The sequence below is a fragment of the Haemaphysalis longicornis genome, unplaced genomic scaffold (assembly GCF_048455015.1).
Source record: "Haemaphysalis longicornis isolate Haplotype H1 unplaced genomic scaffold, Haemaphysalis longicornis Haplotype H1 scaffold_5, whole genome shotgun sequence".
Classification (NCBI taxonomy): Eukaryota; Metazoa; Arthropoda; class Arachnida; order Ixodida; family Ixodidae; genus Haemaphysalis; species Haemaphysalis longicornis.
In genome coordinates, this window is record NW_027526385.1 from 192,407,854 (window position 1) to 192,432,886 (window position 25,033).

At 41.9% G+C, this 25,033-nt stretch overlaps 1 protein-coding gene across 1 annotated transcript in view; it reads left to right on the forward strand.

Annotated features, from left to right (window-relative positions):
* LOC144138912 (uncharacterized) overlaps positions 1-25,033 on the forward strand; it is a 121,381-nt gene that overhangs the window by 61,453 nt on the left and 34,895 nt on the right. Inside the window, exons 7-12 of the mRNA XM_077671430.1 lie at positions 4,111-4,239; positions 12,239-12,547; positions 13,912-14,253; positions 18,306-18,391; positions 21,860-21,934; positions 22,971-23,181. Coding sequence (XP_077527556.1) covers positions 4,111-4,239; positions 12,239-12,547; positions 13,912-14,253; positions 18,306-18,391; positions 21,860-21,934; positions 22,971-23,181 — 1,152 coding nt within the window. The remainder of the gene's footprint in view (positions 1-4,110; positions 4,240-12,238; positions 12,548-13,911; positions 14,254-18,305; positions 18,392-21,859; positions 21,935-22,970; positions 23,182-25,033) is intronic.

A 25,033-nucleotide genomic window follows, 5' to 3' on the forward strand; every position in this document is an offset into this window, starting at 1 on the left:
CTTGGAACGACCAAAATTATGTTATAAAATCAAACCACAAAATATCTGTACTCTTAAGAAGTGGTATATCTAAAAAACATTTGCTGAATTTGGGACCTAAATACCATAGTGAGAGGGCAGCCTAAACCGCACTCTTGCATACTGTTCGTCTTTTTATCCCCATTACAATAAGAAGGAGCTTTCAGTGGGTGATACCAATGCTGTGAATAGAATTTCCGCCCCTGTGGCTGTGGAAAAAGCCAATATTTTAGGTTATATTGCTAGTAAACAACGACTTCGACGTCCTAATGAAGGGACAAAATAAACACGAAACAATAATAACCAAATGACGAGCTCTGAAATTTAAGAGATTCAATAGGCAAGAATATCCTGCATCCGGACATTTCTGAAGTTATCGTGAACGTCGAATACTTCATTCGGTAAATTTGTTCACCAGCGCAAACGTATGGTTTAAGTTAAAAAACTGGTTCGAATATCAACGAAATTGTCAAGGAACTTCTAAAAAAGGCTTGTGAAATGGCGGTTAACCCAATAATTGTACCTAAAAAAGGCTTTTTAATATATCAGGCTTCGTATGATTCAACTCGCGAGAAAGAACACAAAGGTAAAACTAGCGTGCAAGCCTTTGAGGAGGGATGTTTAGGCCGCCATTGTTTCAAGCTACAAACTGCGAGAAAGAAGCTCAGCACTGTTTACGAAACGTAGGTGCAGTACTTGCGTACCTTTAGAACTATCTTTGCACTGAAGGTTTCTTGTGAAACATTATTCATAAGAAACGTTTGTGAGAAAAAACAGCGTCGAAAATAAACAATAAGATCAAATGAAGTGAACATCATCCCTTAGTGACGAAATGGACCAAAGAAATCCTACCTCCACTGGTAGGAAAGTAGTGTTTATGCACCTGTGGGAGGTAGCGTAAAAGCTAGAAATATCTCCGGACCAAAGAAATCCTACCTCCACTCGTAGGAAAGTAGTGTTTATGCACCTGTGGGAGGTAGCGTAAAAGCTAGAAATATCTCCAAAGTGACAGGTGGACCACCAAAGAGTATTCTAAGAAACAGCAGCAGGCCCACCACTTCTTGAAAACATAACAAAAAATATATGGCAAAATATTTCATTACAATAACATTGCCTCTATCGAAAAAAATTCCCCCGCATTTCCCCGAGGGGGAGAATGTGAAAGTGCGAATGCACGGTTGTCGGCCCGCTTGCGGCGCTTGCGCTCGGCCCCCGCAGCCCACCGCCTCGCCGCCTTCTCTTCCATCTCTTCCATCGGGTTTGTAGTATCACGTGTACACCACGCAGTTATCAAGCCGCTATAACGCCGCTGAGTCGCCAACGCACGCCGCTGACGACGTAGTTTGAATGCGTTAAAGATATAAGGCGCGTCACTAACGCTGATATCACGTCGCGTCCGTGGCTTGGTCGGTAGAGCGTCGCGCTGCGGCCGCAAAGTCCGCGGATCGAAACCTGGCGCCGGATGCTGTTTCTTTACAGAGGAGCACTGCGGACGCCGCCGCCGCCGCCGACGCCGGCGGTGGATGGTTTGGGGTCGCTTATAAAGTGCATTCGCACTTAAAATCTCCGAAAATATAAAATTACGAGCTCTACTGTCATCAAGAAAATAGTGAGAGTAGAAAGTTCTGTTGGTCATTTTCTCGGTCATAACTGTAACTGTTATGGTAAAGAATCAATAAGACTTTTTGTTCCAACTGCAGTTGCAGAACATGAAGATTTCAAGCCGGCCATCCAAAGCATGTTATTTATTATCACATGAATTTCTTTGCATATAATTTATGTTTTGGTGTCGAGTACATTGTATGAGGCACATATAACATATTGTGAAGCAAATGGTATTTCCTCGAAGCCGTGCCTTCCCAAAGCAAAGACACCGTATTTAATGACATTAACCACCTGGTTTACCCGCTATTAGTTGTAAACTGTATCATCAGGCAATAAAATAAAAACGTTAGCGACGCGCTTTTGCCGTTTCGGTGCGACTTTGTTGACGAGGGTTGAAACCTCACAAACACTTTGTTAATAATTTCGTTTCTCTTTGGAGCGACAGTAATATTGGTTGATTCGTGTAAGACGAGGGTGACAACTACAGTTACATTTCACGTTTGATGGAGCATTGATGTTTTTGCTCTAATAGTATTCAGTATACGATTGCCATGCACTGCACCTATATTGAATTGTTTCTGAACTACCGCTGTTGGCTCGTTTGGAAATACTTCAATCAGGTCACAAGTTTAGAGGCATTTCGCACTGAAATCTGAATAAGAATAAATTGGGCAATCTTCTTCAGAAAAAAAAGCCACCAAAAGGACAGACTGACAGGGTCATTGGAAATAACAGGAAAACCTGTATAGAAAAAAATGTTTCAAGCATGAGTTCGCGAACCTCCGTAAGCGTGGAACAGAACATTTTCTCAATGTACTTTTATACCATCATCCAAAATAGCCAACCAACCTGACACGAAACTTTGGCAAGGGTGGACTCGTAAAACGTAGTCATTTGAAGCCCAAAATAGTAATTTTCATGTTGTGAAATGTGCGGAAAATAAGTAATACTACGGTGACTGCAAACATTCATACAAATGGTAAATGCACTAAACACAACCTTGCCGCACCTCACCCTGAACGATAGATATCAGAAAACCAGAAATAGGTTCAATGTTACGTGTTGCTCCTCCACTCGAAGAGCCCGATCGCTCAAACTTATAAGCCGATCGCCAAAAGCCCATTGCCTGAAAATAAATAGTGAGACGCCTGGCACTGAAGATATCATACAGTAGAAAGTCACTGACACATTCAAGGGTGTTGTGGAATCATGTAACTACGCTGTGCGTAACTAAACTAGCTAATTGTCTAGCAAGAAGATACTAGCCCCAAATATATATATTTTGCTAGTCTTAAAAATAAGGTGTATTTATAGAGTCCTAAATTATTTCGTTCATACTGTCATTTTATCGACTCATGCACACATGCGTACATACGTGCGTACAATCACTTATGTACAAATATGTAAATATCTTGCAGGAAAAAAAACTCAGAAAGAGTGCGGAGAAGTACGGTGATTAAATAGTCGGAGACAAGGCAACAACAATCACAAAAACGTTTGCTCAGTTATCGGCAAGGTACTTGGCCGATAACTGAGTAAGGGTTCTATCACCGCGATGCCATATAGGATAACGTGGTAAAATAATGAAGCCAAGGTCCTTTCCCGCGCGTGAGGAAACAAAATTTTCTTGGTATTTCCGTGTTTCCGACTATTTACTTTACTCATGTATAAATCATTTCACAGAGAGATAGAGGAAGAGACCTGGAAATATTGGGTACGAAGTTACGGCAAGAACAAAAAAATTTGTAGTTATACGGAGGTTCTGGGTTGTTTCCTCGCATAAGCTATTGTAAATACCTGGGTTGGGTACCGCGCGCGATACACGAACGTAGTGGGCTAATTTCCCGAGCGAAGAAGTCGGCTCCTTTTTCTTGAACTTTCAACTCTTTTTCCCAGTACCTCTAAAAGGTGATATAAATTATCTTTCCACATTTTGGCCGTATAAACATTCTGAACTTCTGAATAGAACGAAGAATAAGCGGTGTGACCCTTTGATACTTATATATTTCTTATAGTGTACGGAGGAAATGGGCGGACTAGTTTTTTCTCTTGAGGCTGTTCTATGGGGCGCTACAACTGACCCCTGTATGCTATTACAATAGGCATGTCTGACATTCTGTCAGTTTCCCCATACTTGGTGTATCTATAAGTACCGTCAGACTGCATGATTAAGGGTATTCATACACCGTGACAGATGTATTTGTATGGACATCTATGGTCTGTTTTCGATGCTCGCGAAGACAAAGAAATAAATGCATAAGCATGTTGTCTAAGTATTGCTTGCAATATTCTCCAGTGCTTAGATTTCATATACAATTCATATTTCTTTTATAAGAACTCAAGCAACAAAGTGCGTGGAAGATTTTGTCTCAGTGTACACAGCTCGTTGAAACTGTGATTATACCAAATTTATTTCATTTATTTAATTTAGAAAATTTAATATCCAAATAAAGCTTTGTATTGTAATTTGAACTACTTATTTTGCAGTGTACGCGGAATGCTCTGTTAATAAGGCCGGCTGTAAGCACATCTGCCAATCTAATGCCGAGGGAAAGCACACGTGCGCCTGCCATGCCGGATATGTGCTTCATCCTGATGGACACGACTGCAAGGAAGGTGAGCTCAAGCAAACAATGTACTTCTCGGTGAAAGTAGACGGCGAGGTGGGGGGATGAGAAGAGAGTACGTTTTTTACTCGCAGGCATATCCCCAGAAAAACAATGCACAACGTTTGATAAAGTTTAGCTTACCTTGAAAATATAAAGTGGAAGAGAAATTCACTTTTTCTGCGTGAGTTTTTTCTTCCCCTACAGGTGCACGTGGCATTGAATGGTTTTGATACTGGCTTGGATTCTATGAAAGGAAGCCAGATCCGCTGAACAATTACCACCCCCATTAGAAATACCGCTGCCATTCGGAAGATTTGCAGGATAATATACTCTGCTTGGTTTTCTGGAGAAGCCCGAGAGATTTTCTTCTGTGCACTGAATTCACTAGTAGTGAATTGCACGGCTCGTTACAAAAGACAGAATTTGTGGCTGGTGTCCATTTCTGCCATAGATCTGGAGTACAATAGGACGGCGGTTAGCGGACATGACTAATTATATTGTCAGTTTACAGACAGTACCGCATACGCGAATGGTCATGGAGGCCTCATGCGCACGTGAAAACCTATTTCTTGAGCCAACAGTTATTTCACGCTTGTTTTTGCATTCTTCCATAGTAGGTAATAGGCCCGAATAAATCTTCAATTTTAGTCTTGTGCTCAGTGATGCTTCCGGAAATTGCCGCTGTAGTTAATGTTTCTTCTGGGACTAATGATAGCGCCAATGATGGTGATGGGAAGCAAACAGTGTTGCCAAACTTCTCTTGCTGGTGTCAGCCGTTTATAGATTAGTGATTCTCAGCCTAAGATTTGGCACGAAAGACGGGCCTAAAAGCGAGGGAACCGTCTGGGTTCAGTCATTGGGAAACCTGTAGCTTTCGGGGCTATTTTGGGAGGAATAGTGTGGGAGGTTGTGCATATAGCTGTGCAAATTTTGATGCACCCTAGCAATCACATACCCAAGACACCCATTCTACTTTCAGTTTATCTTGTGTTCAAAAAATATTTTTCCAAAAGAAAACGGCTTTGCTCATAACCATGCCTCTAGAGCAACTGAATATTGGTCTGCTTGCCCAGCCATCTGCAGCTTGGACCTTAATCGGGAACACAAGAGCCCCAGACATACGCGCCAGTAAAATAATACAGCCGAAATATATATTCTCCAACGAAGAGGGCAGATTGTAAATGCTGTAAAAGCATTCTATCTTAATAAGATTGCTAGGGTGGTAGAATATAGTAGGGAAAATAAAGGCTGTCGTAGAAAATTACAGAAGCAGCTTGGTTCGATTGACGTTAAGCACTGTGAAGCCGGTCAAGTAACTGCTTTCTATCCGAGCGTTGATCTATGTTTTAGAAAATGGTAAATTGTTCACGTTGCTCCATCGGCTGTGCGAGGACAGCGTAGTTGGCCGCTAGTTGCAAAACAAGTGACTGTCTTAACAACCTTATCTGTAGAGGACTTCTCTCGGTTCTTTATTGTCTAGCAGTAATTTTTGACATACATTAGGTGCGTAGGCAATACGGAGCAGCCTTCTAGTCAGAAAGTGTTCGTCTTTGATAATGATTTAGGCCGACTTTTTGCGAATTAGGCTCCCGATTAACGGCACCACTACAACCAAGTTAGGGGAAACGTATACCTAAGTTCGAAAGCCGCAGCCCTGCCACTGGATAAACTAATAAAAAGCAGCTTTAAAATAATTAACCACGTATCTTTTTGGTTTAGTTTAAATACAAGGTGCAGGCAAAAGTCAGTTCCTCCTTTGCAAGGTTACATTATTTCCCATTTCCCCTACGTTTGGTGGTGCACCCCGCCCCTTATAATGCTGTTCCTAATATGAACACAGTGATTGTGCGAATAATTCATTTTTTGCTTTCGCGCAGCTGGCGCGCAAACCTTCAGGGCCTTTTCTTCCATACCTTAAGGCATCTTTAGCAAGCCCCCAAGTTCTTGGTTTACCGTTTGATTTCTCTCCTAATTTCCAGTCTTTATTTTACTGCCCTTTTTAGCGTGCAAAGCAATCCAACTTGGTACACTCTAAACTTTTTTTCCACCCATATACTCCCTAGAGGTTCTTTTTCGCCTGTCCTCTAGTGATCCTCCTTGTAGGAGTTTTTTTACTACATGGAACAGGGAGGTTTTGTTTACCTCCTCAAAACAGGGTGTTTTTAGGTGATAGAAAGGAGGTAGTTAGGGAGTGTTAAGAAATGTTAGGGAGAATTTAAGGAGATCAAAATGGAGTATTCTTTCCTTCCTCAGGGCGTTTTTAAGTGATGTTTATAGACTTTTTAGGCGGTTGAATAGGAGCTTATTATGGCTCCCTTGGGAAGTACTTATGTTATTTTAGGGGCGTTTTGAGGAGGTTCAAGGAAAGCATTTACTTCTTTTGCATGGAGTTTTACGTTTTGTAGGCCTCGCGAGGGGAGTTTTTAGGAGGTTCAAGGGAAGCATATATTTCTTTTTAATGAAGTTTTGCAAAGCTGGGGCGGTTTTGTAGGCCTTCCGAAAGGAGTTTTTTCAAGGCCACAAGGGAGAGTTTCTAGTTCCCTGCGGGAGTACTGATTTCACACGGTTTTGCTCGGTTTCAGGTTTATTTCAAACGAACTTTCGCATACAAGTTTACATGGTACATGGTGTACACAAGGAGGCTCCGAAATAAAAACTTAAGGCGACCTCCTATAAGAAAGCAAAAATGGTAAATTGCTAAAAACACGCCAGTTAGGAATGGAAGACATCAATAGAATGCTAGTTGAACAAACCGTAGAATTAATATTACTACAAGAACTGGAAATACGCGAAAAACAAAGATAGGCACAAACACAACCACATGGTAAGTGAAATCATTATATAATAATAGCGGATCAAGAACGCGTCAGTACTTATCAGAACTTATCAGAACGCATCAGCACTCAGTACACAAAGTGAAAAAAATGGTTGCAGTGGTTTACCACAACAAAAAAATTTCAGTTGGTGGTGAAATGAGCGATCTGTGTGCTAGTTGAACAAACTGTAGAAACAATATTACTACAAGAACTGGAAATACGCGAAAAACATATAGGCACAAACACAACGGCATGGTAAGTGACATCATTATATAATACTAGAGGATTGAGAACGCGTGAGTACTTATCAGTACGCATCAGTACTCAGTACACAAAGTGAAAAAAATGATTGCAGTGGTTTACAACAACAAAATGTTTTTTCAATTGGTGGTGAAATGTGCGAGAGCTGTGTAACAATTTGATATTGAAAGGTAACGAGCATTTTGTAGATGGTAAAGGCACAAGAGATAAATGATGTAGGAGACAGACAGCAATGAGATGGCTATGGATAAATGAGTAATATAAAGAACGAGAAATGTGATGCGGAAAATACCAGTGCGTTTTGATAAAGACACAAATGCGCCAAGAAAAGTGACTCAGTCTGAGGGGTTAATTGCAAGGATATAGAACAGAATGGGTGGTATCGCGACAGCTTCTTCAGAGTGAGAAGAAAAAGCCATGTAATTCGTGTTTTTCCGATAATTTCGAGTTGATTCATTTGGCACCAGTTGCCAACATTATTTAGATAATTGTTTCAAGTTATATTAGTTGGTTAATATTATTGCTTCACTAAAAGATAGCTGTATTATCAGCATACAGAAGGGCCCATGAAATATCCCCTGTTCAGTAAAAAAAAGAAAACGTCAGAAACATAATACGAAATTCTTTAAACTACTATCCAATGATTACAGGATTGAAAACAAATAAAATATTGGTGAGGGATATTGATGCGATATAAGTTAATTAGTTCTAAATCCTTCACACGTGGTTTGGTGCTGGCAAGGTCCAAAAAGGCATGTTCCACAAACGTTAGAGCTCTGTGTGCCTTCTTGGGATATTGAATGTTGAAAACCCTTAACGATGCAAACAGACTACACAGTCCTCCCAGTAAAGATGATGCAGTCAAGACACTCTGGCCATCGATGCGGAGGCTAATTTCCCCTTTCGCGGAATGCAGGCAGGGAGTCAAAGGAACATCTACCTGAAAAAGCAAAAAAGAAAAAAAAATGCCCCACATGTAAAATTCAAAACAGACACTATGGTTAAACGAACTTAATAATTCGGCACAGTAATAAAATAGTTATGCCAAATTCCCTGCGCATTTCAGTACTTAAATTAGGAATGCAAAGGCTTCATAAAACCAAGTGACAGTACATTAACCATCGTGGCTTTTGCAGCAATAAAAAAGATATTACTTCCGCACAATATACTCGCGCACAACTTTATATGACAGTGAAGTTAAATGCAAGTCTCTCTAGGTTGATAGATTAGCTCACGGGGAACACTATTATACCCCTCTTACACCCGGCATTTTTTTTTAAATAAGGTTGAAACTAGCAAAAACACGTTTTCACCGGAAGGGCTTAAGTGGCCTGACGCGCACAACTTCTTTCTTGGCTGCCGCTGGATGGTGCTACTCGTCCATACTTGGGGTGGCAGTACCGCTTTCCAAGGGAGCATGCGAGCTACGCATGAGAAAATCGTTCGACGCCAAAACTTGCGAGGCCTCAAAAGGCCAATGTTCTTCTTCAGTGAAGCGTAAATACTGATCACAGGTCCAATGGAGAAACATTTTGCTTAGTGGTCTCGAACGGCAAATGACAGGGGAGTTTGGGGAAGCATGAGCGATTTGACCGGAACTGACCAAACTGCTTGGTACGTGGTAATGTTGTATTCAGTTGCTTGTATACTGCTATTAATCACCGCTGCTTCACTTGCTTCCGGTTTATCCTGATGCAAACAGCGACTGCAGTCGTGTTTGCGTCACGCTTGATGAGCAGTTGAACAGCGATTTCTCAGCACTTAAGGCATCTTGGCACTAAATCAATGCTGAAATGGCTATGCGGAGGTCCGACTTCCGTTTGAAATCAACTTGCTGGTTGTCTTCAATGACCCCTTAACAACAAGTTACCCTTATGCCTCATCACTGCAACCGATTGTTCCTCCGTGTGGTGCAAAGTGTGTTAGTGTGTAACGTGAAACGAACCGTTTCTGTGATTTGTAGGACTGATTCTGCTATTAATTACTGCAGTGACAACAAGCTATGAAAGAAAATCCCACCATCTCCACGAAGTGAAAGATGATGAGAGGGGCGAATCTAAAATGCTTATCAGCAGACAATGTGACGCATTAAGTGCAAGCTGCTTTCATAGTGTGTGCATTGACATTAGCATATGGCCCCCTGGCAGATGATGCGCTGCGCGAGAGAATGATACCTAAAAGGACAGGCAACTCATTTTTACGGAGTATAGGATCTGTAAAAGGGTTGCGAGTTGGGCGAGTTGGTAGTTATGCATTGCGAAAAATAAACTGCGCGCAAATTAACGAGGACAAGAACACATAAAGACGGCACAAGCGCACACTCGCAACTAGTTTATTATTGCACAATTCAAAGCTTTATATGCCCAAGCGCCCAATTGCCGCGCCCCCAATGCGTCACAGTTCTCGGCGCACTCAGCCGAAAATACTAAAAAACCGTAACAACAAAACCACAAAACGAACTTTGAGGCGCACGAAAGGCGAAAAATCAGCAAAGATAACCGCATCATACATGGATTAAGACCCCCCTCCCACCCCCAACACGCATTCCCAGAAGCACCGAAATAGCGCTCAATGTGCGTCTAAATATGCGACTTCTCGATTAAGCAGGGCGATAGAGGGATGACTGACACATTCGGAACCAGCTTTTCTGATGTGGCTGGCTTCTACAATTTCTCGCGTTTGCTGGTTCTTATGTCGCAAAAGGATGGCTGTGCACTCAAACACAGGGACACAATCAGGTCTGCATGCGCGGCAATGAGAAGATAAGTGGCTCAGGTCACGTTGAAAAATGAAAAAAAAAAAAAAAAATATACGGTACTTTTAGAAGTCGTACGCTCGAGTTTGTGACAACGTACCCGTGTGCGGCTCTGTCCTGAAGTTCGGAGAAATGCAGGCGGGTTGTGTTATATTTCTCGTCTTGCATTACGCTTTCTTTTATATATTAGCGCCCTCTTCCCCGACCTCTCAACCTTCCTTACCGCTTCCGTCTGACTGCGCTGATTTTCGCCAGCACGAAGTAACCGTCACGTTGCTTTGAAACGACGCCGCGCGCGACAAACGATTTTACCTCGAATGCCCTGTTACAAACCAGCCTACAAAAGAATGCGAACGCATACCCCAAAACCCACAAACAAGTAAAATAATACGAGTGTGCGCTTTTTTCTTTGCCCGTGCGCGTACGAGCGGTGAGCGGCACGGGTACCCGGGTACTTCGCTGTTAACCCTATCCAAACGTTTGACAAACGCATCGACTGATGAAAGACCACTTACCAGCGAGCTGTCCACACCTGTCGCCGTATCCAAATGCTGTTTGCGGCCGTTCCTCGTGTGACAGGGGCACATGAAAATCTTTCCACCAAATGGCACTACTAGTCCTTCACAAATAAGAAAAAACGACCGCACAAGGCGAGGCTTGAAACTCCGGCCGCGCCGAGTCACCGGCCGCGCTGCATAGCACGGAGGTTGTTTACATCCGGGCAGCAAGTCCTGCCGCCAGGGCAAGTTGAGTCGCTGCAGTCGGGTGCGTTGGGGCGCTGGCACGAGAATTTAAATCGTCTATGAATGCGCAAGCAAGCGAAGCAGATGAACCTTGCAATTGTTTGCAACGGCGAGAACTGCCTCTTCGTTAGCAGCAGAGTTTGACACCACCTATCGCCAAAATAAACAGATTGAGACAACACGGCCGCGCTCTCTGCCTGTGATCGCGCTGGTTGAAGCATCTATACGGGTATACGTACGGTATTGGTTTTGTAGCTGCGTGCAACCGTTGCGTCCTGCTTACTCGTTCTAATTAGCATTAGGCCACGGTTGAAGTGCTGGTGCACGGAGACAACAGAAGACTAACATGGCGACCGCCCGCTTGAGATGATTACCTCAGATAGGGCGTTTATTGTGGACGTGGTAGTATACAAGGAACCGAACGGCATCTCACAAATGGTGTTAAGTCGTTCTAAATCCTCCCTTTTGCTACCCGGATGGGCAACGGTACTACCGTGGAGGTTCGTCCACTTCTTTAGATCATGCCTAGGGAGTACATTTTTTGCTATAGGTACTCTTCAGGGCACATTACTTGATTAAAACTCCATTTCCGGCTAGTTTGCGTTTACAGTGTAGTTTCAATGAAACCCGGTTTGCTCAAGTTTGTACTATATTTTGCGGATAATATGCCAGAGTATCCAATTTTCTCACTACGTCTGACTGGCAATAACCAAGGCAGCAGTATTCGTTGTTCCTGAATATAATACAGCTATTGTAAAACGCCGAACGGCTGCCACTGCCACAATGTGTTCTTATTTACGACACGTTCAATAAAGTCTATGAAAAGATTTATATAATGAAAAGATTTTATTGGTAGTAATATTTTTGTACTAGCGATAGAAGTAGCATTTTGAATTGTTGATGTGAATATAACGTCTTTATGCACCTTTATACGTCTTACGTCTTACAATCTTACGTCTTATACATTTCATTATGCACCCTTATGGAAGACCCCCCGACCTTCAGCGGTGGCTCTGGGGACCCCACCACCGCTCCCTTCTTGACTTCCGTCGAGAGACGGGTACCCATGTATATTTGTAAATAGGTTACTTTTATGCCAATGGGCATTCTATCGCAAAAAAAAAATTATGCACCCTTATGCAGTCAACCTGTATCTGTTTTTATTTTAAGGACCCGTCATGAAGAAGCGTGCGTTTCTGATTGTACATTTTATTGTAATAATTTTACTTCCTTTGAGCGTCGACCGGTCACGATCGTGTGGGAGCCTGGAGCTTTTTCAAGCCGTAAACAAGTGGCTTTTTTTCCGGCCACACCCTTTTTTCACTGAATGCTGTACTGGTGAATATAAAAAAAATTTGATTGAGTTATTGATAATACCGGCTTTACTTTGAAACCTAATATGTTTATCTTTCTCTTTTCTCTATGCCCCAGAGTCATCTACAGGAAAGATAGTACAGCTCACCAGCTTGACACATCCGAATGGGTCACTGATATTTTCCTGGAAATGGCGGAACGGCCTGGTGCCCAGCGAACTAACAGGATTTTATTTTGAGGGAACTTCACCAAATCATACGTTCCTGATAACCTTACCACCCTCATTAACAAACGTTACCTTTGACCAGCTGCGTGTGTACACAGAGTATGACGTCACGCTGTGGCCTTTCTTCAAGCAGGAAGATGATGCTTCGTCCGAAAAACTTGGAACCCCACTCAAACTCAGCGTACGCACGCCCGCTTCAGGTGGGATGCTTTGGTTGCAGCATGATGAAGAACCTCGATGTTTCCTTAGCAGAAATGTGCAAGACGTACGTGCACTACACTGTCCCTGAAGCACATTTCTCCAAATTACTGTAGCGAATGTTTCCCGTTGTACAAAGCATGCAATACGTTTTCGTTCAATCCGCCACTCGGATTGCATGATGCACCGGTTCTCAGCAGCGCGGTTTGATGGTGATCATAAAATACGTCTTTCAAAGTATCCCTCTCATGGAAAGCCTAACACGTATATAAATTTCAAAATGCATGTGATTTATGCACGATCGGTAGTAGGGTTCATGAGGAGTAGTAAAAACCCCATATCGTCATCTAAATACCTTTGCATTCACAAGAACAGAGCTAATAGTCGCTAGGGCATTACCTAAAGAGAAAGTTATGCAGTAACTGCATTTTTTGGAATGTTTCGCACCGCATACAGAAAGCAGGACTACATAAAGATTTACTGTGCCCTAAACACAGTTTTATTGATGTAGAGGCTTTATTTTGGGATGTCCAAAGATATAAGACGTGAGATTCATTATTTATTTTGTGTGAGGAGTTTGCGCTTGATATCTAATCTGTGAAGCAAAAGTCATTTTCCCCGAAACATAACTTTTTACAACGCATGCAAGCACTGGAAGACGAGAAATCGTGCTACCAAATGTAAGGCACGATGGAAAAGGGACATCAGTATTATATTTTGCCATAGGAATTCATTACATATTTATTCCAAGGGGAAGGTAATACTTTAGATTTCAGCATTATAGATTCAGGACCATTTTTTCTCCTTAGTATCCAACAAACAATCACCAACTGGAACGGGGAAACTGCCGTAAACAGAAATTCTCAGTTAAAAACGAAGAAAGTAAAATTTTTGATGTTAACCTTCTTGTGTTCAATTTTTATGGGATATTTTTCGAACTCCCAATATTCAATATTATGGAAAATGTGCATCGAAAAAAGCCGTTTGCTTTTTATCGCATCCATCACGCCCGAGAACATATACACTGCCCTTACGTACATTCAAGCTTATACACAAATAACTGGTCACAAAATTGGTGGGCTTTAAAAAAAAGGAAATGAAGGCGACATACCGTTTTCTTTTTCACCAAGAAACATTTGGTGAAACAGACGATAGTATCACGCACCGTAAATATTTGTTTTTATATTGTCAATAAAATAAACGATTTTGGACATTTCAGGATTTTGCTACTGCTCTAAAGGTGTGTAAGAGGAAAATCTTTATCTGTATTTAAAAAAAAGCTTCCACAAACACCTTAGCTAAATGTTTTGTATGCAAGCCAACAATGCAGTTCGTTTGGGTCCTAACACCCTCCGAAACCTCGCAGCCCCCAGTGCACCGACTGCCGTAACACCATGGCCTGAATCGAACCTGGCAGAACCGGGCGTGCGCGTCCTGGCAATCTACGCGCCGATGGAGTGGAACTCGAAGCCAGTCGGTTACCGTTTGCGCTGGAAGCCCAGAGATTCTGGTGACCAAAAGGAACTGGTCGTCAAATTCTCAGAGTTCAGTGGAATTGCGGCGCGGAGGATTTATGACTTGAACGTGACTGTGACGTTAAAGCCTGGACATGGTTACACCGTTTTCGCCAGCGCCTGCGGTCTTGGAGACGCAGGGGAAACTCTTGTAGGACCCGAAACTTCAGTAGCCCTTGGAACTACTCCTTTGGGTAAGTCGAACCCATTGCGTTTTCCTTGCGTTTTAAATATTTGCCGAGCTCATCATCACACAAAATGTGATTTTCCAGCCAGCAAACAGAGAGCGATTTAGTAGCCCATACGCAGCGGCTGTGGCACGTGGCACGTGTGTGATCGGTTTGTTTTTTATTTGCCGCTTGAATATGAGCGAAAAATATTTTCATTGACACTGAATTGTACAAAGATAAGTATTTTTCTACATAAAATTCGTTTATTAATTCTGCTGCCTGAATATGAGCGAAAAATATTTTCATTGACACTAAACTGTACAAAGATAAGTATTTTTCTACATAAAATTCGTTTATTAATTCTGTGTTTAATAAACAACCTGAAGAGCATACAAATGTTTATGTATAGAATAATTGGTGTTCTGACACAAGGCAAAAAACACAGGACAAATATCTCTGCTTGATAATTCTAAGTGCAATTTTTCTCTTAGGAATTCTTCTGGCGCTGCAAAAAACGCTGTTGTTTTGTTAAAGTACCGGTAATCTATCGTGGGCAAGTAACAACGATTTCCGCTCGAAAATAATAAATCCGCGAACAAATTGTGACCTAGCTGAGTGGAACGAATAAAATACCTAAATAACACATAAAACCCTAATTACGGAAAAATTTACTCCGATGCACTAAACAATTAAGAAAACAGACAATACTCAGACTAACAGTTTCTTTTCCCCACTTACGTGGAAAGGCATTAGAGAACTTTATAGAAAGGCATTATAGGGATTAGTTACAAACAGTCATGCGGATGTTAGAAGGAGAATGAAAACACGGATGCGCAAGTATTCTCACTTGAAACGTAGTACATATGGTTTTATTGCGTTAAGAACTCTGTATAATAAAACTCTGGAATAAATAAAAAAACCTTCCATAGCACTTGCCAAAACATGTGCGCTCTGCATACTGCAATAAACTAGCGAGACGCTACGGAACACCGCCGTCGAGAAAAAAAGTTAGGGTGCATTTGGCGTGCCTGCCACAACACCTGCGCATTGAAAAAAGCGAGGGTGCCAGGTACAGTCTTTGTCAAAATTTTGTGGGCCACGGCGACCGTGGCCGGAGCAGGCGCGCAGCCGAGCAGGGGCGCTGCGCTTGCCACTGCCGGCTGGTTACGCGGCTAAAGAGAGTAAGGGGAAATTTCTCGCTTCCCTTGGAAGCGCGATAAGTGCAGCGAGGCCGGTTTCTCAGAGCAGGCGCACTTCGCTTCAGCGCAGGCACTTTGCGCAGCTCTTGTCGCACCGGACACAATACAAAAGCGAGAACAAAAGTTCCCCTCGCTCTCTTTAGCCGCGCAACCAGCCGACAGCGGCAAGCGCAGCGCCCCTGTCTGGCCGCGAGCCTGCTCCGGCCACGGTCGCCGTGGCCCACAAAATTTTGACAAAGACTGTACATCACCCTTTTCTAGAAGCATAAGCTAAATTGATTCAACACAAAATACGAAACTGAAGAAGATGCGGCACCTAAAGTTTTAATCAGATGTCTTGACAGTGTGTGAACAGTGGTCGCTTAGGCTGGGGCGCCCACAGTTTCTTTGGAGGCCTATTGTACGAAGTAGTAAGGCGAAAAGTAACATTCAGTTGAGGCGGCATCGCGTGTCACAGTTCCGGTTCACATTGAATTGCAGCGTTTAAACGTTCGTTATATTCATCATAGAAGCACCCATTTTGGTACTTACCTTGAACACCATTGTTAATATCTGGATTTAGCCGGAGAAATGCATTCGTGAAACTCTGAATGGGATTCAGCGGGAGCAATAAATTTGTGAAACGTTTGGTTACCTTTTCCTGCAAAGAAAAGCTTGCTTGCTCAAAGCTGCAAGGCTCTTCCTAATTTGTGGCAGTATTTTACGCGTCGACACTGCAGTAACGAATTAACGGTTATGTGGCTGTTTCAGGTAAGCTACGTAGTATTTATTACACAAGGTGGCTGCTATGCTGCACCGTATTAGTGGCACAATTGCTGTATTCATTGAAGGTTTGAACCTTCCGTTTCAAACTTACGTCTTAGCGGCTAGCACTCACCGAGCATAGAAGTAAAGGTGAGCTGCTCCAGAAACCCGTTAGAAACAACAGTAAAGAAAAACATGCGTCCAATTTAATAGCTTATATGATTGTGGGATTCGGTGTACTGTAACTGACTATAGGTTCTGTTCTATAATTCGAGGCGAAGCAGTGGCATCAAACGTTCCCATGCATCCTTTTAGTTGTACCATTGGTGTGTAGAGCATATAACAGATTTTTTTATCCGTTTTCTGGGACACAAATTGATATTGGCTGACGCCAACATGGGCATATTCTGAAATCGTTAATTGAACGCTGTATAAACGAAAGCGTAGAAGTGAAAACGTATGACATTTAGAATTCCAAACAGAGGTTAAGCACTCGTTCCTGTTTCTCGTGTTTGCATATAAATCTAATCGTTTCAATGCCTGGCAATCGTTTTTAAATTTTTACCGTTGTGTACTCGATATATATAATCAAAATCCATAACCATAACAGAGAGCTCATTCCGAAACACGCGTTTCACAGATTGTAGGCGGGCCGATTGGTACATAACTGAGTTACAAACAACGCAGGGAACAGGACGATAGTACCATTGAGACTCAAGTCATAACATAGTACAGTCATAGCTCATAAAACATAGTGATAATTCCAAGTTCGAGTAGTAGCACAGAACTTATAAATGACTGCCATAATAATTCATCTTTTGTAACTCCACTGAAGAATGAAGCTTGTTACGTGTACATGTTAAGTAAGAATGCTAGAAGATATCTACAATGGGTCTACAGCTACCAACGTCCTTCATAAGGAGAGCAGTAAAATACCTATAAAAAGGTTGTCAGAAGAGAGGAGAATCTCTCCAATAATATTCGTAGCATGGTTACATAAACTACTCAGAACATTGCAGGAGGAGCAGGTTGGCGTAAGGATTGGTGGAGAATACCTCAGAAATCTCACATTTGCTGATGACTTTTCCTTTCTGAGTAACTCGGGGGACAAATCGCAAAGCGTGGTAACCGCACTGGACAAGCAGAGAAAAGACCGTGGGCCAAAAAATATGATGTAGAAAACTAAAGCAATGCTGAATAACCTCGGGAGAGCACAGCGGTTTGAGATAGGTGGTGAGGCAATGGAAGTGGTAAACGAATATATCTGCTTAGGTCAGATCGCGACACCGGATTTCCACAATGAGGCAGAGATAATTCGCAGTATAAGAATGGGGTGGAATACATTCCACAGTTATTCTAAGATACTGACTGCCAGCTTACCATTATCCCTGAAGAAGAAAGTTTATGACAGCTGTATCTTACTGGTACTCACCTACGGGGCAGAAATTTGGAGAGCTCAATAAAACGGTTAAATTTAAACTGAGGACGAGTAAGGGAACAATAGAACGAAATTTGATAGGTGTACCATTAAGGATCCAAAAGAGAGCGGAATAGGTCAGGGAAGAAACGCTTGACAAGGACGTATTAGTAGAAATTAAGAAGAAATGGGTATCGGCAGGACATGTATTGCGTTTGCTGATAAATGTGAAATAAGGGTGGACAATATAGATCGGGCAGCAGCCGTGACACTTTATTGACCGGAAATAGCGAAGCGATTGAAATGTCGACCGCTCTATAACATGACTTCTTCGGGTTATTTTTCACGATTCGCAAACCCCACAAAATTTTGGCGGCATTCGTGAGCGTCAGTACTATGCCTCCACAGTTGCACTCGTGGCTGCATACTCGCTTCGATCTGTGCTTACCGTATTCGCGGTTTACTGATTGGTAATTCAATCACATGGCACAGTATTTACTGCGATGCGTAGTACATTCTGATAATTAAGCTCAGATTAAAAGCTCAGAATAATTAAAACTTCTCCACATGAGTGTAAGTAAAACTGTTTAACAATAATAAATAATATTGGTCAATTTGTTCCGGTGTATGGAGAAAACGTTGTATCTAGAACCTTGGTGGAATACGTCGTATGAGAGCGAGTAAGGTAAGTTATTGATTGTTGTTTTTCTTAACAGCACCTGTCAACCTATCAGCAGCAATAGTTGACCCGGCCAGTACTCTGCTTACGTGGCAATGTCTGAGCCCAGCACAAACCTATGAGGTAGGTACTATAAACGGTCATTGCTGAGAAGTGAGTGCCTGCATCTGAAAATCCAGAAAGACCTTATGACGCTGGTCAGTTTTGCGGGCACTATTCCAGAATTCAAAAACGCCGTTAGGTACAAAAAAGAAAATTAAGTGCACACTTAAGGTAGCCGATTTACTTCGATGCCCATGGAAAGCTGAACGTGTAATGGGAGAAGTGTGCAGCGTATGTGAGGGGAAACAATCTACATTTTTACCAACATTCACTGGAAGTAAAATCTTGAATGATTCGGCAAGCTCGGTTTTATTACATTTATTTAACCTTAATACCTAGAATTTATGCCGCAGCTCTTTGAAGCTGTATGCCATATCTTGGGATACTTGAATAAAACTTACCCCCTAAATTCTCCAAAGAGACATGCATTTTTTTGCCTAGAGATATGCAATCTTAAAGAACGGGCCCTTTTAAACGAGTGAATAGGTTTTGGCACAACAAATTTTATTGCTGACGATTATGGTCGAATTGGCGCAAAGGAAATAAAAAAAAACTGATGTGTGCCGTGAGGGCTTTGCTGTGAAAATATTTACGCAGTGCTCGAATCAAACGACCAAAAAAGAAAGTTGTGCAGTATTGTTGTTTCTGCTATAGTTAAGGGGAGCCCGCGGATTGTTTATTTAAGTATGCCACTGAATGCATTAAAACTTTGCTGCTACGACACCAGTTACTGGTGCTACTACCCACGCAAGCTGAAAACGTGCATCGCTCTCGCAATTGATCCTGTGGTAAAGTGGTATCGAATCGATTACCAAATGTTCCACGCGGCCTCTTTGGGTAAAACCAGTATCAAGTCGCATATTGAAATAACCGAGTATTCACCGCACGCGTTCTTTTCATCAATTTCTGACGACCGCTCTATGCAATCTAGATAGAGATGGAATAAAAAGGAAACGTACAGTACCTCAACAGTATTAACATATATTTATTTATATGGCGAGGCACTGAATGCCATCTGATGAAGTGCGAGTAAGAATACACTTCAGTTTCAGGCTTTTTTTTCATTCTAAAAATGAGACAGAGCCTATGCATGAACTTTATCGCAATAAATTAACAAATACTGCAATAATTCAATTGATCAGATGCTTGTAATAGCCGAGGGGAATATAACAAATATTCAAAGTAACAGGGCCTCGAAAAAGAAACAATACAATGCGCTAAAAGCTACAAGGGCGTATTGCTGCCGCTAGACGATGCTTCTTCTCTTTCGCTGAGGGAAAGGTCGAATTTCGAGCACGTGCATTTGAAAATAAAGCAATAAATGAAATTCACTTTTCACTTCTTGTTTTTTAACTCATGTATACGTCTATACGAATAGCCGAATGAGTTTAGGCACTTCCCAATACTAGTCCTATTTTGTTCGCGCTGTTTGGGTTTCTTCATGAACACGAACCATCTAACTCGAACCAGAGTCCTGCTAAGCCAAATACTAGGAATGAGGCAATGGTACCTCAAAAACGCTCCTTGTCCACGTCTATCAGCAAGAAGCGCGAAGGTACGGTTACCTGTATGAAACGTAGTTCAATCGAATATTGTCCATCCTAATTAGGAATTGTTTGTTGGTGTTCCCGTTAAATAAGTAATAAATGGTGACGCCCGCCATGTCGCGAATTTGGGACATTAGCCTCAGTTTACCAAACTTATTGACAAGTTATATACCCTCCTTGTGTTGAGTACAAGACGTGTGCAGTGTTCGGCGCCAGTACTCGATTATTTGGGGGCCTTTTCTAGCAATTGACTAGATGACTTTCCGTAGAACACCCAGCGCACAACGGTACACCTTTTATCCGTAACACGAATGACCGCACAAAACAAAATGGCTCGGGTGTACACAGAAGGAGTGTCAATTGCTTTCAATCAAACGCAAATATTTTACAATTATATTCCTTCCTATTAGTCTTTCCAGAGAGCCGTAGGAAATCGCAAGAACAGAAAAGAGGATTATATTACTAGTATAACCCTGGGCGCATTAGGTTTTCAATATCTGTAGTTCTCTAACAACGTTGGTTCAACCTCCAAATCTAGTGCACCCGATATTTCAGTGTGTTTCCTGGTGCACGTACTTTTAATTCTACAAGCGGCATCAACTGGCATCTTGCTCAATTCACCTGATGCAGCTTTCCAAGGCTCAATTCTCTCATTTTGTTTTGCGTTTGAGACCTCTTTTACCGCTTGTTATCGACTATACATTTGGGAAACCTCAGCGTTGGGGAAATTGTCCCCGTGATGGCAAGAAGATTGAATGGGAAAAAGAGAAGGGGCATGGCGCAAAAGTTAATGCTTTGAGGCATTAAAATACCGCAGGAAATAGAACATCTGCTGACCCGATACCTTCTCTCTAATGTAGAAGAGCACTCTTGTGCTGCTGAACTAATTGGCAAAAGAGAAGACATCATCATTCCGTTTTTGAGATTGTGTTTGATAGACCGCCTTCGATATTTAGCCTATCTATTTCTACGCTACGTCATACTCTCTTCCATGAGCGCTTGCTCGTAAGTGAACCTTGCGCTTTTTAATTGTTCGTCGTGTGACTAATTGTAACCATGTAATCGATTGCAGCCAAAGTGGTAGAAGAACAACCTGAATAATACGTAATTTTTTCTTTTACAATACAATTACAAGCAACATAAATTTCTGCAGCCGAGAGCAAAGTACACGTGCAATTGCATTAGAGAAATTAAATCGCACCTGTCATGCGCCTTCAAGCTTTGATAGCAAAACACTGTATAGAAAGTACAGCGATAATAATATTTAGTGGGTTGTCAATGTATGCGTTTAGGCACCGACAGAAAAGAAACATTGCCATGATAGCGTCACACCAAGTTCTAAAACTTTCATGTTATTTTCATGAAATCTTTGAGGGAAAAATTATGGGCGCAAATGTCTTTGAAATGCGATCTTGCTCAACCTCACGAAGGCTATAGTGTGATGGGAGTGAGTTCTGACATATACTTTTATATAAATGAGCTTGCTGAAAGAAAGTTTTGTTTGCATGTTGCTTCCCCCCTCAACTAATTCCACTTTTATTGAAGTCACTACGACACGCTAAGAATGAAATTGTGCTGCATCAGAAAGCTGAGGCTTATAACGAGCATTTATTTGAAACCATGCACTGGTGAGAACATTCGTAGCTTGTAGGTGAGAAATGCAGGCGACAAGATAATTTACCATAAAATTCTTTGCGTATAAAATACCTCGTTTAAGTTTGCGAAAGAAGACAGAAACATACAAGTGCACTTGATTCTGCGTTCACATTTATATGTTGGAAATGACTGGAATAAAAGAAATGGAGGTATTACAAAACCACGAAGAAATCTGGTTTAGCTGCTAAGTCACCTATGTACCACCTGTGCGACAGGCAATGCAGCACTGCAGTTTGATATGCTACCGTACCTTATGCTCTAACTCTCGTTACGAAAATGATTTCAGGTAACTTTGATCCGGGGAAACTTCAGCCGAGGGGACAACCCAGAAGAAGCCCTTTTTACCACTCCATTTAACTTGGTAAGTTTATTTTATTGCGTGTGTACGTAACCAAATTTTTAAAGGCTATTCCATATTACGGCTGCAGAAAACAAACATTGGTTGTGACGCCACTTGTAAACTTAAAAATTTTAATACGCGTATGAACTTACGCTATAATCAATGTGGGTTGTAGCAGCAATGGCATCTTAATCTTAGAAGCCGGGCATCAAAATCCACGTCCAGCTCGAGCTTCCGAGTTTTTTCGGTGACCAATAAAGCTATGCGTCTGCCCGGTTACAACACAACGGGTTGCCCAGAACGTTTCTTCTTACTTCAAGAAACAAAAGCGTGGCGTTAGACAGGCCTAGACGAAGAAGACGAGATACGACAGATGTACGTGCTTGTATCGGAAGGGACTTGTCTCCCTCGTCCAGGTGTGTTCAGCGCCACATCTTTTCTTGATGCCCGATTGACCCTGCGGCATAGAGGTATTGTTACTGTCATGAAGATTGCCACAGCTTCATGCCTAAAAGCAGGAGTGGCTTTCGCACCAGCTGTGGTTTACGCACCAAAAAATTTGATAGTATCTTTCTTGTAGGACATCACTTCATGCCACGACTTGCCGGGTGTCCTTTTTCTTTTCTGTATTAGCAGTAAGAGTGGGTGGGTGATTGTTACAAGAAGCATATACCCTGATATCACCTGACGGCTTTCAATTTGCAGATTTTAGGCTGCGCTTGTTTGTTAAATCAATGTACCTTATTTAAATAGTGCTGGCGTTCTGGTTTAGAACTGGCAAAATTTTATAGAATCCATTTTCTTGACATAACCTTGGCGCTTTTTCCCGGTATGTTCTTTGTTTTTTTGTAAGTGTAGGAGAAGTGGACGGGCGATTGGTAAGGCAAAGCAAATACGATAATATCACCTCTGTACTTTTACTATACCCATTAAGAAGAAAAAAAACAATTTCAAGATTATTTGATCTTGTTTAAACAGTGCCGAATGAAATTCGGAGTCCTTTGAACGAAAACATGCGGCTTTGAATCTAAGATACAAAAATTAATTCTTTGTCCAGCAAGCACCTTCGTCGATGGAAATATGGACCATGGACAGCAACATTCGAAATGTTACAATTCTGTTGGATGGCAGCAGACTGAACTCGTCGTCGCATAGCCTTCCTGTTTTTGGCCTGGTGCCATACAAGGACTACGAAGTACACATTCGGGCGTGCGCGGCCAACTCCTGTAGCGGAGATGTTTCTACGACTTTCAGTACATCACCATCCTGTAAGGACATCTGTTTTGCTCATTGCACCAATTAGTTGAATTTTTTCAGGTTCTTTTTATTAACACGGCCATAACATGGTTCTTGTTACAAAGTGGGTAAGGTACTTCCCACACAAACGAATGTGGGACATACAGCAATATTTACTCCTCTCTATTTATCCCGCCAATTCAGCCGACATCAAAACAAATTTCCCTTATATAAAGGTGGCGGTCAAATTTTTTTCTTCGAAGGTGAACTCCCTTTTTCAAAAAATTCCGCCTTTCATGTAGCAATATTTAAACATTCCGTCCGCGCTAGAATTCTTTTCAAAATGTCATAGCAAATAGAATGCGTAATTTCTGGGCAATATGGCGGAAAAAGAATCTTAACGGTCAACCTTCTCGCAAGAAACTTGAAACCAATTTAGTTTAAAATAACACAATAAGAAAGGCAGCTTTTCTGGCCGCGGCGGCCGCTTTTCTGATGGAGGCGAAAAGCAAAAACGCCCATGTGTGCGAGATTTCGGCGCACGTTAAAGATCCCCAGGCGGTCAAAATTAATCCGGAGCCCTCCACTACGGCGCGCCTCATCGCCTGCGTTGCGTCGGCGCGTTAAACCCCCCAATCAAGAAAGGCAGCTCAGCCTCACCATGACAGTACGGGGCGAGCCTTATGTAGAATTCGCCCCAGTCTTTATCCTGAGAAGCATGAATTTTGCAGTGCACCGAAATATTCACTTAAATACCCCTGAACCTTTGCACACTACACGGGACGAAACCATACCCATTAGGTGGTAATTGATACTCACGTGATACTTATTCTTTCTTGAGCCAAGCAGAACGTTTTAAAAGTTTTTGTAACAGCAATTTTTCAGTATAACGAAGGGAGCATTCACCGATTGCGTTTCTTTTGTCTCTTTTTTTAAAATAAACCTTCACCAGGTGTGCGGCCCAAATAATATTGTGGCATATCATGGCGCAGAGTAAAGGGGCAATATACGCAAAAATACCTTGATGCTTAACACAGACATAAAAAGTCACACCACAGATATTACCAGGAAATGGATTGTCTCATAATAGGTCACCGAAACTGTCAAGTTGTCTGTATTTTTTATATTTGTATAATTTCTTGCGGTAGACTTACGTCCAGGGAAATCACTGAACGTTTTTGTGCCGTAATAAGGGGATTGCGAGAGCTACGGGACATGCTGTGTCTTTATAGGCGGTTGTTATCCCGGTTTGATGCAAAAAAGTCATTATTTGTACTCCAGAGCAATTTTATAAACATAGAACCCAATTCTTGCGTATTGATTGCACACTGCAAACAAATCTACACTCGTTTTGTTTACAATGCCCTTACTCTTGGCAAACAACGCATAAAGAGAAACTTCGAAATGGGGCACTTTCTTAATACCCTTTAACCCGGTGTATTATTTTGGAAGGGTGGAAGGGTGTTCTGAATAACAACACACCCTGAAAGGGTGTTTTCTTATGATACAAATGGCTTAGTTTTCTACAGAGGTGTGAATAAATTAGGAGTGTGTAAGGATTTTTCGCATCGTTCAACGAAATAAACGTAAATCTGACCTTTTAAATAATTTCAATTACAGGTTTAAAATGTGGTTATGTTCAACAATAACTTCTCGTGCAAACCCACGGACAACCCTCTTTAATTTCAATGTTCTCACTGAAACTTCACAGCTCCTTGGCTATAGTGTTTGTGCGTGTAAGGTCTCAAAGGCAGGCATTAACGTTCGAGTCAATGTTGTTGTTTTTGCTAGTTATTACAGCATTTGTACACCTACACTTATAGGATCACTATATTTTGCCACACACCAGGACTTCTGCTTGGTGTGTGGCGAACCTACTTCTTG